This window comes from Pteropus alecto, unplaced genomic scaffold (genome assembly GCF_000325575.1).
Source record: "Pteropus alecto unplaced genomic scaffold, ASM32557v1 scaffold587, whole genome shotgun sequence".
In the NCBI taxonomy this organism is placed as follows: Eukaryota; Metazoa; Chordata; class Mammalia; order Chiroptera; family Pteropodidae; genus Pteropus; species Pteropus alecto.
Window position 1 is genome coordinate 596,102 of NW_006439816.1, and position 15,568 is coordinate 611,669.

Sequence of the window (15,568 nt, forward strand, 5' to 3'; positions counted from 1 at the left end):
CATGCAAGCACAGCCATCTGTACGAACTCCCAGTTAGTTACTCGCGATCGGCTCTTACCCCTTCCTTCGGGTCTGTGTGGAGTCCCCCTCCTGCATGGCCATGCCAGCACGTCCTCTTTTCTATCAGCGGCCATGTCTGCTGAGCCTAGTTAAAAATGATATCAGGCTGTCCGTTAGCCATTCCAGAAATTCGGATCTTTCAGGATCTGACAGTGTATTGGCTTTCCTACTGACGTTTGCTACTACAGTACTGTGCAATCTGGTACCGTATCATGGGCAAGCAAAGTGTATTATACAGCCAATTAATCAAATCCCACTTGCTCTCCGTGTATACGTTCTTGCTTTACAATTTAATAGTTGATTTCACACAACTGATTATTTTTCTTATTATTCTGGCTCACGCACATACATTTAGAAACAAAGTACGTTTTAATACTTGACAGTCTACCTTCTGCTACAGGAATTTGCACAGGTTTGTCTTTCCTATTACATGGTCAATTTCTTAAGATTAGGTACAGTCTCTCTGCCTTGCGTCTCCCATGGCACGTACCGCACGCAGTGTCATGCACACAGGGAGGGCAGTAGATTTCAATGCTTGTTGGATCAGCTTGTAAAATAGAGCTATCTACAAATCTTCCAACTAGCCTTGAAAACACGCAAACATCTTGCTTATTATAATTTCTTTAAAAGGCCTTAAGATTACTGCTCAGGTTAGAGAACCAAATTTTCAATAATTTGAGAAAATCTAATAGTTAAGAGAGTAAAAATTAGGCTTAAAATTTAGGCTCGCTAATATCTCCTTCCGCAATTAAAAAAAAATTAATGAAATACAATACAATAATGCTTCAATAGTCATAATAATAACTGATGAATAAGGGCAAGTTCTCTATAAACACAATGTGTATCAACACCAAAGCATAACAGCATCGGCTTTGGGTCAAGCTGCAGAGGAAATTATAAAAAGCAAAAAAGTGCCTCCTTGTTCTCACCAATTGAGAAACAAAAAGCAACTGCCATAAATGGGTTACTGACTTTTAGATCAATAAGCTTAAAGCATTTTTAAAGGGAAAACACCAAAAGGTAATTTTTAGTGTGCTAATGTCTCTTTGTGACATTTGCTTCCCTGTGAGAGTGAGAGACATGTTACATCGAGGGGTCTAGTGAATATCACACAAGATGATGAGGTCTTCAACAGAGCAAAAGATTCAAATATAAATAAACTCAGTGGTGTCATGAACAATGAGAAGAATGAGCACATTCTCCCTTAACTTAAAACTTTAATTGAATCATGGAAAATCTAATTCATTTCTACAGCCTCTGCATAAATTAGAACAATGCCTTGTACCTTGATGGCAAATAACTGTTAACCAGAAAAGAAAATAAAGGAAATACCCAGGATTTCGACCACCTTCTGATTTCCTAGCCTTTTTCTATCTTAGAGATTTGTCTTATGTTAAAGCCTTGAGATTTTTTAAAGGTGTCTTTCACTAACATTAGCAATGAAAAATAACCCTCGACAACACTGAACTCAGCATCACTTACCAAACAGATTCTAATTAAGCTTAGAGTCCTTTGAAATTCTGTCATCTGAACATCTTCTAGGGTAAAGAAACTTTACTCACTTGAAAACTTGCAGCATTCTCCATAACAGATACAAATTAACAGGACAAACAAGTATCAACAAGCTGCCATTACATTTCTAACAGCTTTCTGAAAATGTTACTCTAGCTGGCACTGGTCTCAAGAGATTCAGATTTCTCCAGGAGCAGAAATATATCAAGATTTCTTTCTCCATTTCCAGTAGCAGCAACATACCTTCTTATTCCATCTAGCCAATATTTAGGGAAAAAAATGAAAACGGAAATCCTTCGGGAAATATGAAATATGTAGTATAAATTGGAAAATGCTCCCAGGGCTTAAACACTTGTCCTAGCTATATGTAGAAGTGTCTGCTTAATCTTACCCTTGAAGCATCTAATACCTGTCTTGAATTGCCTTTTTCCAGTCTCTGCCATGCGCTATGTCTCAAGGACTCTGGGATCTGCAGAAGAGGAAAAAAAGGGGAAGAGGTTTCAGGGTGAACAGTTGGAAAGATATCCTTTACTGTCTATAAACGTACGCAAAATAAAACCATAGAGATGCTTATGCTTTCGATATGTGCCTAAAAAGATAACAAACACAATGCATGGTCCAATATAAAGTAAATTATATCACTCATTAAAAGTGTCGAATTGCATTTTATTTTTGCCCTCTTTCTCTCTGGGTTTCTCGGTCTTTGTTACCTGAAGACTCCCAAGTCTTCACAGCCGCTTCTCTCTTAAATGGCTACTATGCTCTTTTTAAAAAACTCCTCCATTTATTTAACTCCATTTGTCATATTTTATTGTGTTCTCCCTTGTATCTGCTCCCTCTTTAGTCTTACTCTGACTGCTAAATTTAGATACTGGTCACAAGATCAGTTTTGCCAAATACTTCTGTATAACCAGACGACGGACTTCAAAGAAAGATTCCTTGGGCCAATTTTTTGTCTTGATAATGTCCCAAAAGTGGAGTTGAAAGAAGGCAGTATAAAGAACCTCTCCATGGCAATACCAGACAGGCATCTGTAAAACGGACACACGTCCTTCAGAAATGCACCAGAAGTTTAGTGAAGAAACATTTACCTCTTAGTCTCTCCCAAAAGGCAAGTGATGCTTAGGCTTTACTGAACCAAAAATGAGTTTTACAAATGGATTAATGTCTGAATATAAAAGTTAATGTTGTACAGTGCAATAGAGCAAAAATCAAATCAACCAAAAAACCACCTCCATACACAAAAAGCTAACCAAATTATTTTAAAAATTAACTCGGCTCTTAGCTGAAATGTAATGAGTAGTTGATTTCTTATACATATTTGTAAACATATAAGGCATTCCATGAATTATACAAATTTCAAAAATCCTAATGGTTGTTTGCACGCTGTCTTGCCAAAGCCAAGCTCCCACACGATTCCACGTACCCTCGAACCTCCACACGCCGTCCACTGCCGGGGACGCCTTTGTGATGCTTAACTCAGCTGTTTTCCTCACGGCCTTTCTCCACACTAAGATCCCACGCGAGCTTTACTCCCTCATTTTCCAGTTTTTCGTAAGTGCCTACTTCAAGTAACTGTACATCAAGATGACCTTGCATGTGTTTGTACATGCACATGCAATTTAATCTTCTTTGCCTTTCAAAATTTGCCAACTTCTCTCAAGTGAATGACTATGCGCCTTCTCTCTCAAAACCACGCCTATGTATGTGGTCAATAGGTAAATGTTGGTGATACACTTAACAGCAAAAACATACATTCTGAAGTGATATTTGTCAAAATGAAGATCATTACCATCAAATCTATGCCATTGGAATTACTCATAAAACCCCTTCAGAATTTCGAGCTCTCTCTTTATCTTTTTCGAATCAAACCATTATTTCCCATAATTATCAAGATTCGAGGTAAATGATTTTTAAATGTTCATATTCGAAGTAAACTTCCAGAACTAAAATAGCATTGTTCAAATTATAAACCATTTCAGACATATAAAAAGTTCCCAAAACAATATAATGAACACATATGTACTCACTATCCAGCCTAATAAATAACAGATAAAAAGAAAGCCCCCAAAATGCTCCTCTACAATGTCGTCTCCTCCTTAAGAGAGAATCCATATTGATTATCTGAAGGAAAAACACCCGTCACACAATTGGTTAACTCCTTTGGAGCGCTAGTTCCGGCGCTATTTAAAATTATTTTTTCCTCTGGAAAAACGTTCTGAGTTCTCAAAAGGAGACTTACAAACACTTCGGAAACATGATGCATTTCTCAGGTAAGGGCTGTGTCTACTCTGAACGCCCTTCAGGGTTTATCTTTCACTTCAAAAATGGGACGTAGTGAGCATGGTTCAAGACGGCGAAGCAGTTAGATCCTCAAGTCACTTCTTCCAGTGGACACGCCAAAACTAAAACCACATGCAGAAATACTGTCGCTGAGAAAGCCCGGAGGACCAGCAGAACAGGTTTTCTGCAGCTAAGGTGTTAAGACAAAAGTGGAGACGTGGAGACGGTGGCAGGGGCGGAGACGCGGCCTAGTCAGGACACACGCCCTCAGTGTCCCCGATCGCAGCGGGAGGCACTTCGGAAGGACAGAAGCCCTCCACGAACAGTGACGGCTCCGAGGCCTACATTTGATCGCCAACATGGAGGACCTGCACTGCAAAGAGGAGCCCCCCGAATATCTTGCTTGGGAAACCAATGGGGCTTAAGTTCAAGGGCTGTGGAAACCGACACTCTGCTCTTAAAGGGCTCAGAGCGCAAACTCACACTGGCTGAGTCCCAGCAGGGGCAGCGGCCCGAAAAGCACCTGCGTCACATGTGAAGGAGACACACTGACTAACCTCGGGGCAGGAGCTAGAAGTGCAGGGATCTGTTGGAAATCTCTCTGGGGACAAAAGCGCTGGCAGAAGCCATTTATTTTCTTTTTTCTGTGCGCTCCTGCCACCTAGGTAGGCCAGCTAACACTCCTCACCACACCCCGGGATTCCCTTGCGGCCCATGATGCCCAACCTGCCTGGCCCACCCAAAGCAGCTCTAGTCAGGCCACATCCCTCCTCAAGTAGTTCCTGCGGGCGTGGGCGGTTGGGGGTGACGCAGCTCACACACAATGCACCAGCGCCATTCACAGGTGAGTCCCGCAGCCAGCCAGGCCAGAAGCCAGCCCCGCACACCAGGTCATCCACACAGACAAGTAAAAACTGAAGGAGTTTATTACCACTAAACTGGCATTACAAGAAACTTAAAGAGACTTCTTTAAGCAGAAAATGCTTAAACAAGAACTAAGAAAATATGTGAAAGAAAAAAAACTCACTAGTAAAGGCAAACGTATAGAAAGGTAGTGAATCATTCACTTGCAGAGCTAGTTAAAACACAGAAGCAGTAAACCATCTATATCTACAATAACTGGTTAACAGACGCAAACGCAAAGGAGAAAAGATGCAAAATATGACATCAAAACACAAAACATGGGGGAGGAGTAAAAATGAACTGCTTTTAGAATGTGTTTGAATTTAAGCAGTCATCAATTTAGACTATTATCCGTCTACCTTTTTAAATGTAAATCTCATGATAACAATCCAAAAACCTATAACAGATACACAAAAAAATAAACAGAAAGAAATCCAAACAAAATGATAAAGAAGATAAATCACAAGAGAGATGGAGAAAAAGAAAGGAACAGAGAACTACAAAACCAACCAGAAAACAATTAACAAAAAGGCAATAAGTACATATCTATCAATAATTACTTTAAATGTAAATGGATTAAATGCTGCGATCAAATGACCTAGGGTAGCTGAATAAAGAAAAAAAAACAAGACCCACACATATGCTGCGTATAAGAGATAACTTCATATCTACAGACACACACAGACTGGAAATGAAGGGAGAGAAAAACAGATTCCATGTACATGAAAATGAAAATAAAGCTTGGGTAGCTATACTCACGCCAGACAGAAAAAGACGTTAAAACAAAGACTGAACCAAGAGAAGGGTATTACGTAATGATAAAGGGATTGGCCCAACAAGAGAATATACCACTCGTAAACATCTATGCATCCAAAACAGGAGTACCTAAACATATAAAGCAAATATTAATAGACATAAAGGGAGAGATTGATAAGTTATACAGTAGCAGAGAACTTTAATACACCACTTACATCAATGGATAGATCTTCCCGACAGAAAATCCAGAAGAAATCAGTGGCCTTAAAGAGTACATTAGAACAGATCGACTTAATAGATATACACAGGATGTTCCATCCAAAACAGCAGAATATACAGTCCTTTCAAGTGCACATGGCACATTTCCCAGAATTGCTACTTCAACGTTAGGCCACGAAACGTGTCTCGATAAATTTAAGACTGAAATCATATGAAGCACCTTTTCTGACCTAAACCATACAAAACTACAAATCAGTTACAAGAAGAGAACTGGGGAAAAAAAATACATGGAGGCAAAACAATAGGCTACTGAACAACCGATGGGTTAACGAAGAAATCAAAGAGAAAATAAAACAGGAAATAATACCTTGACATAAGTAAAATTGGAAACACAACATCCCCAAATCTATGGGACACAGCAAAAGCAATAATAATACTAAGGGGGAAGTTTACAGCGACACAGGCCTACCTCCAGAAACAAGAAACCCTGAAATAAACAATCTAACCTCACGCCAAATAAATGCAGTACACTGAAAATGACAATCTGTCCGCCGGTCCATTTGAAGAGGCAAATAACACTGGAAAGTCACGTCTATTTCACCTAAAAAAGAAGAAATTCTCAAAAAAAACTAAAAGTTAAGGATTCTGTGGCCTCCGAGCATAATAATGCATGCTCTCTTTTAAATCAGCACTATTTACCCACTGATCATTAAAAATATGAATCCTCAATACACAGTTGCATATGTACGATATCTTGCTCTGTGTAGATATTCAATAAATATTTAGAAAATGAATATCAACACTAAAACCATCAATCAAGCAGAGAGAATGACCAAGACACAAGTGAGGAGGCTAAGAAAATGGAAACTCGTTCCATTACAATTACATTCCCCCTTTAAGGTAAGAATTCAATCTTTACAAAAAATAATCCTATTAAATAACTTCTTTAGTAATTTCTAAAATGACTGCATCCTTTTTTACAATAGTTAACTTTCATAATCCGAGTTATGCTCAGTGTTTGACACTTCAATCATTTCCTAAAAAGAAAAAGAGATAAAGAACAATTTTGAAATTGTTGATCCATCAGGGATTTGAGAGCCAATCATAAATTCTGCATTCCTGAAGCTGTAGAAACAAAACTACATTTACAACTGTTCATCCAGTATCAAATAGTCACGTGTGAATATTTTTATCACCTGATCATTACAAAACCTAAAACATTTAAAATTAAGCTCTCAATACATTTCTAAAGAGAAATTGTTGTAATTTGAAATTCCATTTAACCTACTTTAAGTGCCTATAAACTAGCTTCTTGAATCAGTGGATAAATGGCAATGTAGCATAAATGTTCAATAGTTCACGGTACCAGGTCTTCGTTAATTAAGCCACAAAAATCATCAGGTTGAACTCCACTGACATGAAATCTGATGACTCTAGAAAAGGGGTTGGCAAATTTTTTTCCTTAAAGGGCCAGATAGTAAATGTTTTAGGATTTGCAGGCCTGTAATTAATTTGTCACAACTACTCAATTCTGTCATTGTACTGTAAAAGCAGCCATAGGTAATACATAAATAAATGAGTGTGGCTGTGTTCAAATAAAACTATCTACAGACAGTGAAACTTGAATTTCGTATAATTGTCATCTGTCACAAAAATTATTCATCTTTGATTGTTTTCCCAACCATTAACAAATATAAAAAAAATTCTTAGCACAGAGGCACTGCAAAACTTGGTGGCACACTGGATTTGTCCCAAGGACCACAGATTGCCAACTTCTGCTCTAGATGATTCCTAGACATCCCCGCAGCCTCCAAGAATTCTGAGAATGCCACAAAAATCACCAGCATCGCCATCACAAAAAACCAACTCACGAAAAAAAATATCCACAGAATCCCCCTCTTCCTCGACCAGGGTTCCTTCCAGCTGCTCGTTTCCCCGTCTCTGGGGGCATGACACCAGCAGCAAGGCCTATTTTGCAGACAGCACGATTCTTCATAGAGTTTTGACGTTTGTTCAGGCAGTTCCTATGAAGTAAGTTTAGATGTTCCCATTCATATGAAAAACTCATTTATCGTGACATTTTTATCATCGTGAAACTTGGTCACTGCTTCATGTGTTTCAGCCGAGTGGCAGCAGATCCCATGCGGTTTGCTAAGAGAGTAACAAAGAATTACAGGTCGATCGTCAAATTCCGAACAAGCAAAACAAATGGCTCAATATTAAAAGGTAAGAAAAAACTTCAGAACCGACCCCTTTGAAATCATGTTAGGGGACAAACGCATCAAGAGAACTGTATCACATTAAGACTAATTCACCAAGGGCACATTTTAGAAACAATCAACAGTGACTCATTTCATTGAGCTGGCTTACTAGAACCCCGGACCCTTCGAAAATTGGTGTGAAGCCCTCAGTACTTCTAAGACTCCTAGCCCTACGGTGTCTACGCACAGAATGGACACGTTACCACACCTCTCATACCGCAGCTGGACTGCTCAGAACGCAAAGAAGCTGAGAAAGTGGAACTGGACCTATTTTCTGCTACTTCACAGTTTCAACTCGCAGGAATTTAATCGTCTTGCTCTTTGTGTTTACTGATACAGACTTGCGAGAGAATTCTCAAGCGCATCTTTAACTGTACGCCCCAGCACCGAACACTCTGCATCAGCAGCAAACCTGCCACTTTATTCAGTTACGTTTTTCTATAAATGCTCGTTTATGTTTGTTGCTTCTTACGGATGTGTCAGACTGCTGCCAAACAGTAAATTACCTGGAAAAACTCATACAAGAAAGAGTTTGCACTTGCTCGGCTCCTTCTGCAAGGCTCATTCTGCAGGTCACATCCGAAATACCCTGGTATCTTTATAAGCATTCCAACAAAGTCTGATGACAGGCAGTCATTTGGTACGAAATGTGACACGATCTTTGCTTATAACAGAGGTGCGGACTAAGAGAATATTGATGTAAACGCAAACCCAACTCTGGGGCACATAAATGATGTCTAGCACCAGATGGAAAAGGTATTCTAAAGAAGGTACAAGCAGACCTCAGAGATATTGTGGGTTCGGTTCCGGACCACTGCAATAAAGCAAATATCACAATAAAGTGAGTCAAAGGGCACAGAAAAGTTACATTTACACTATACTGTAATCTATTAAGTGTGCAATAAGACTGCCTACAAAAATGATGCACGTCCTTTAATTAAAAATACTGCTAAAAATGCTAACCATCATCTGAGCCTTCGGCGAGTCATAATCTCTTTGCTGGTGGAGGGTCTGGCCTCGATGAAAACGCAATATCTGCAAAGTGCAATAAAGTGAAGCGCAATTAAATGAGCTATGCCTGTATTTGGTTTTGTGAATTTTAAACTCCTCCTGGCTTATCCGTCTACATTTAGTCTCTTTCTAGCATGCTGAAAGTAAACTTCTATTATAGAGGTAGGTAACATGGCATTTGAGGCTGATAGCGATCTGACAATCCTTGCTTTTTGTTTCTCTTTTTTCGTGTTGGAAGATTTCTCTCTCTTCTACCTGTCTATTTTTAATTGTTCGTTTAGTACTACTAATGGCACTCAAACCTGAGAAGGTCACTAACCTCTACTCCATAATCTCCTCAGGGTCTAACTGATCAGAGACATGATAGAGAATGCAGCTGGGGATTTCTGGTTATACGATCATTGCCCAAAACAACTGAATTAGCTTCTCAAATAAAAAAGGGACATTTTCAAAAGATATTGCAGCCTCTCAAACACACATACACACACAAAAAAGTCTAATTTTCCTGCTTCTCATTTACCTCATTTATTCGTTTGAGCCCTGAAAAGTTGTCATTTTTTTAAAAATATGCACTCTTCTTGTCGACAGCACTTCGAAAATGCCATCAGATAACCATAACTCATACTTATTTTCACATAATGCCAGGAAGAAAACTGACAGCTCTGTTAGAAGTGTTTTTAAGAGCTAGATTTTTTTTCTAAATGCCGTGAAGAGAAGCACCCAGAGCCTTAAAGTCGCTTTGCAATGTTTCAAGAGTAAACAAACCTTGCTCTAAATTGCCATATCGACCTTCTTAAATTGGAGTCACAGTTGCAATGCAAAAAGGTTTTTATCTTACACACTGTACGTGACAAAAAATTTAAATATATGATCCTTATGCTTTATGATCTAAAACTGACTGATGCGGGCATAAATATCACAGCACGGTAAATGCAATGAGGGTATGATATGTCTTGCCTGCTTTCCCATCCTCATCCACCTAGAAAAAAGCCCTTCGACTTTAATTCGTCCCTGGAGATGCTTAGCCCAGAACAAAACAGCAGATTCATTGACAGCCAAGTTAGTTAGTATTTTACCCACTTTTCATATTTTCACTGCGAGCTCAGTTTGCTGAGGTATTTTCGCATCGGGATTAGAAGCAGTTACGCTATCACCGTTTTTAGTAAGAACCGTTCGCTAAGTACCGTTTGGCTGGTCTTCTGCCCAACACGACCTTATCTCGGTTCATTCTCACTATGCGCTACGAGGTATTTATTATCATTATTATCATTATCATTATCATTCCCATTTTACAGACTAGATACTGGTTCAGAGAGGCTGCCTTGCTCAAGTTCACACATCCAGGAAGTAGTGGAACGGAGACGTACATTCCTACCATTGTCGGTATTAACAATATCGGTAACATTACGGGGCCTGGTGAGTTTACCGTCATCTTCCTGATTGATAACCTTGAATGCCTAGGTTAACTTTGCTGTTGTTAACAAGGCACACACGATGTTTGATTTTTGGTAAAAGCATCCATGAAATTGTGATGTTAAAAATAAAAAGAGACATCACTCGAAAGTTGCAGAGTAAGGGACTTCAGAAATGTGTGCCTCCGCTAAAGCAATGACTAAGCTGTCAAAAACTCACGGAAACAACTTTCTGTTGTTTCTGGAATTAGAACTCTGGAACCTAAACTTATAACAATCAGGGAGATATCATGAAGAAAGATATTGCCAAATTTCATCAGAGAGCGTTCGGACATTTGTGCATGTTCACCTACCATCTGCCATCCCACAGCCCCAGAGGTGGCCATGGGGATGAATGGCATCTCTCATGCCTGGTACCAGAGGGGGAAAGATGGGCCTCGTTCTCAAAGAACCCTGACTGTGTGTTTTGACTTGTGTGGCACCTCCCTGAACACCTGGCTTCCCTTATTTTGCCCCCACGAGAACTCCCTTTGGGTTGGAGCAGCCTTCAGTGTTATTCGTTGGCAGCATATAGAGGCACATACTAGCTTTCAAATACATTAACGTGTGTGAGGCAGGGGATAACAGAGGGCAAGCAGGGGACAGAATAAAAAGGAATAGTCTGGGGAAGGAGATACGTGGCAGAATAAGGGCTTTGAAAGCAAGTAGCATTATTAGTTTTAAAAGTAACAAAATTTTAATAAAAAACGCAAAAGTGTAAGTATTAACAGCCATTCAATATGATGCCAAGAAAAATTAAAACTTAGAGAAATATTTACAAAAATAAGAGATTAAATATCCTAAAATGAAACATGAATGATCCCATATTGGAAGAACACACAGTGCAAAGCGGAGAAATAAAATAACTAAACTATCATCTAGACATATTCACCATGAAATTTAGAAACGTCAAAGAATATATTCTACAAGAGTCTAGAAAGAATAAGCAACAAAGTAAAAGAACCAGATGGACACCAGACTTTTCAACAAGTTGGACTAGATGTAAAAAGACGATGGAGTAGGATTTTCAAAACACTGAAGGAAAAGAATGTCAAACCTAGAGTTTCACACACAACTAAACTGTCTTTGTAATATGATGGCATTATGGGCGCAGATTTCCATAGGTGTGTTCAGTTTGTGAGAAGTCATCAAGCTGTATACATATATTTGCATTTTTCTGCAATATCTCATTCTTGAAGAGTTAAAGGAGTGACATCACAAGATGTCAGAAAAAGAAATCCCATTATCCTTCCCCCATGGAAACATCAATTTAACAATAATATGTGGAGCAAACTACCTTCATGGGAATTCTACATTCCAGTGAAGATGCTGCAGTGCCCTAGACAAGGACAAAGTCTAGAACAGCTGTACTGAAAAAAGTAGAAAGACCAATTTCACTTTATTGATGTGAGTCCCTCCCCCCAGGTAGCAGAACTGAGCACCCAAACAGATCACCCCACCCTGCAACTTTTCTTCTCCCCCAGGTGTGATGCTACAGTTAACGCGGCTTTGCACAGCTGGGAAAAGGCACACGACTTGAGGCTTCTCTCTTGATAGTGAGGGAGAGGAGTGGAACATGCGTCCAATACTCCAGCCTTTCAGAGTGCTACCCGAGGAGCTGGGAGCTATCTGGCCTGGCTTGCAGCTCTGACGGAACGAGCATAGTTTGGATGCCTGGAGGAAGCTGACAATGTAACAGAGTGAGGGGCTTGCTGTGGGAGGCACACTCAGCATCTGGAGAAGGTGTGTTAACTTGAGGCTTCCACCTTAGGAGGGAAAAAGGAAGTGAAACATGCATCCAACATCCTAGCTTTTCAGGGGACTGCCCAAGGGAATGGCTTGTCTTGCCTAAGTCCGAGCACTGATTAAACCTGGCGTGTTATAGTCGCACGCGGCAGCTGAGAACAAAAAAAGTACCTTAGTGACATGCTACTGTTTCAGAGACACGAGAGAGCAAGAGATTATGAGGCCCTGGAAGAAAAGACCAGAAATCCCTCTAACTACAAATCTACACACACAAGTTCAGAGAAGACACATTCACGGGCCCCCAACATCTCTAGCTGGAATGATCGGTGAAGGTCTTTTCCAGTCAGAGCCAGTGCGTAAAGACTAGGAGATACGACTATTTCTTCAAATGTGCAGTGCCAACGCAAAGCTAAGAGGTTCATGAAAAAAGAGAGAAATAAGGTCCAATCAAAGGGAAAACATAAAGTTCCAGAAACTGACACTAAAGACATGAAGGTATATGGAAAAGACCTGACCAAAATTTTAAATTACCTGTCATAGAGAGGCTCAATGAGCTCAGGAAAATGGTGCACAACTGAAATGAGAAATCAAGAGAGATCTGGAAAATATAAAAAAAGAAACACATTTTGGAGCTAAATAATACAAAAAAAAAACTGAACTGAAAAATTCCATAGCTGGGTTCAATAGCAGACTCGATCAAACAGAACAAAGAAACGGCCAACTTGAACAAAGGGCATTTGAAATTATCCAATCAGAGGAGTAAAAAAAAGAAAAAAAAATGAAAAAGAGTAAAGTAAGCCGAAGAGACCTAATGGACACCATAATATGAATCGGTGTTCGTATTATGGGAATCTCAGAATGAGGAGAGACAGGTGCATAAAAATTAAATAGCTGAAAACTTCCCAAATCTGGGAAAAGCAATGGATAACCAGATTCAAGAAGCCAAAATAAACAACAACAAAAAAAGATTCTAAATTTAATATTATAATTAAATTGTCAAAACTCAAGAACAAAGAGAGAGATTTGAAAGCAGAAAGAGAAAAGTGACTCATCACATAAAGGAAGCCCTAATAAGACTAGTAATGGACTTCTCATCGGAAACTTTCCAGAACAGAAGGGAATGACATGGTATATTCAAAGCAATGAAAGAAAAAAGTATCAACAAAGAACAGTATAACCAGCAAAAGTGTCCTTCAAAAAAATGAAGGAGAGATGAAGAATTTCCAATAAACAAAAGCTGAGGGGACTCATCAGTGCTAGACCTGCCCTTACGAGACATGATAAAGGAGTTCTTCGAGTCGAAGTGAATGGCGCTAAACAGCAACATAAAAGCATATGAAAGCATGAAGCTGGCTGGTAAAGGTAAGTAGATAGACAAATAAAGAATACCGTAATAATGCTAAAGCAGTACCACAATCACTTCTTCTTAGTATAGCAGTTAAAAATAAAAGCATTAACAATAACTAGAAATATTTAATTGACATACACTATAAAAAGATATAATTGTGACATCAATAATATAAGGCGTGTGGGAGATAGTAAAAGTGTAGTTTTTATAAATTATCGAAGTTGTTAATAGCATAAAATATATTGTTATAACTTAGAAGATGTTTTATGAAAGCCCTATGATAACCACAAAGAAAAGAACCAATGGAAGATATACTAAAGAAAATGAAAAAAAAATCTAATAACATCACTACAAAAAAAATCAATAAAACACGAAAGAAGCATGAAAGGAAAAGCAGGACAAAGGACTACAAGACAGAACACAACAAAAACAGCAATAGTTAAGTCCTTATCTATCGATAATTACTTTAAAGGATAAGTTATCCAATTGAAAGACATCAGGGACTGAATGGATTAAAAAAAAACAAGATCCAATTACATTGTCTACAAGAGACTCGCTTCAGACTTAAGGACAAACAGGCTGAAAGCAAAAGAATAGAAAAAGATATTCCATAGAAATGGCAACCACATCGGACCAAACAGACTCACTCAAAAACTGTCACGAGAGACAAAGAAGGGCATTGTATGATGATAAAAGTTTCAATTTACCAGGAAGACATATCAATTACAAATATATCTGCCCCCAGCTTCGGAGCACCTAAATATACGAAGCAAACTTTGACAGAAAGGAAGGGAGAAAATGCAGAGCAACACAGTAATAGTGGGAAACTTTAATACCCCACTTTCGGTAACGGGAAAAAAGTACAGACAGAAGATCAATAAGAAATCAGAGGACTTGGACAACAGTATAGACCAATGGACCTAACGGACCAATGAAAACATTCCACGGAACAGCAGCGGCATATACAATCTTCTCACGTGCACACAGAACATTCTCCAGGATAAATCACATATCAGGTCACAAAACTAATCTTTACAAATTTAAGAAGACTGAAATTGTGCAAAGTATCTTTTCCTCCCAAGATAGAATCAAACTAGAAATGACGAGCAGGAGGGCACTACAGACGAAAACCAGTGAGATACCACTTTACACCCGTTAGGATGGCCGTTACGAAAAAAAAAAATGACAACTGTTGGTGAAGATGTGGAAAAACTGGAATTCTGTGCACTGCTGATAGGAAAGCTGCTATGAAAAATGGTACGAAGGTTCCTCGAAACATCAAAAATAGAACGAGCATACGATCCGCCAATCCGAGACCTGGGTATTGATCCAGAAGAACTAACATCAGGATCTCGAAGAGATATTTACTCCCATTTTCACTGTAGCATGATTCACAAGAGCTAAAATGTGAAAGCAACCTAAATGTCCACGGATGGATGAAGAAAATGTACATACCTACGATGGAATAGTTTTCGGCTGTAAAAATGAAATCCTGTCATATGTGGCAACAAGGATGAACCTGAAGGATATTACACCAAGTGAAACGAGCCAGTCCCAGAAGGATGTATACTGTATTATTCCACTTACATGTGACATCTAAAGCAGTGAAGGTCACAGAAGCAGCAAGTAGCATGGTAGTTGACACGGGTGGAGTGGAGGAGGAAATGGGAAGTTGCTGTTGAATTTGTTAAGAGAGCAGATCTCACATTATGTGATTTTTACCACAATAAAGAAAAAAAGTTAGAAAACATGATGGAGGAGACGTTAGCGCAGTGGCAGCATAATATTTTATCTTCTAGAGTATTCACTGAAAACTCCGTGGCCAAATTGGGAACAGCAGGTGAAACTGGAAGGGTTTTGCCCATCCATCCCAGTCGGGGACGAATGCAAGAGGTCTGGGATGATACGCTCTAGAGGAGCTGGAGCCGTCTAGCCCCGTGAACTCTCAACACTGACCAACGGAGCTCCCTTTCAAGACACCATGAGGAGAAAATGCTGGAAGTGGAATTAAAATGAGG

General features: G+C 39.2%; 1 protein-coding gene across 1 annotated transcript in view; it reads right to left on the minus strand.

The window, feature by feature from the left end:
- The window catches only part of ABCB7 (ATP binding cassette subfamily B member 7), a 50,767-nt gene extending 40,330 nt beyond the window's left edge, over positions 1–10,437 (minus strand). The window contains exons 1-6 of the mRNA XM_006917040.3: positions 10,432–10,437; positions 8,958–9,029; positions 7,605–7,701; positions 6,240–6,334; positions 1,964–2,041; positions 59–145 (exon numbers count right to left, since the gene is read on the minus strand). Coding sequence (XP_006917102.2) covers positions 59–145; positions 1,964–2,041; positions 6,240–6,334; positions 7,605–7,701; positions 8,958–9,029; positions 10,432–10,437 — 435 coding nt within the window. The remainder of the gene's footprint in view (positions 1–58; positions 146–1,963; positions 2,042–6,239; positions 6,335–7,604; positions 7,702–8,957; positions 9,030–10,431) is intronic.
- Between the last annotated feature and the right edge of the window lie 5,131 nt (positions 10,438–15,568).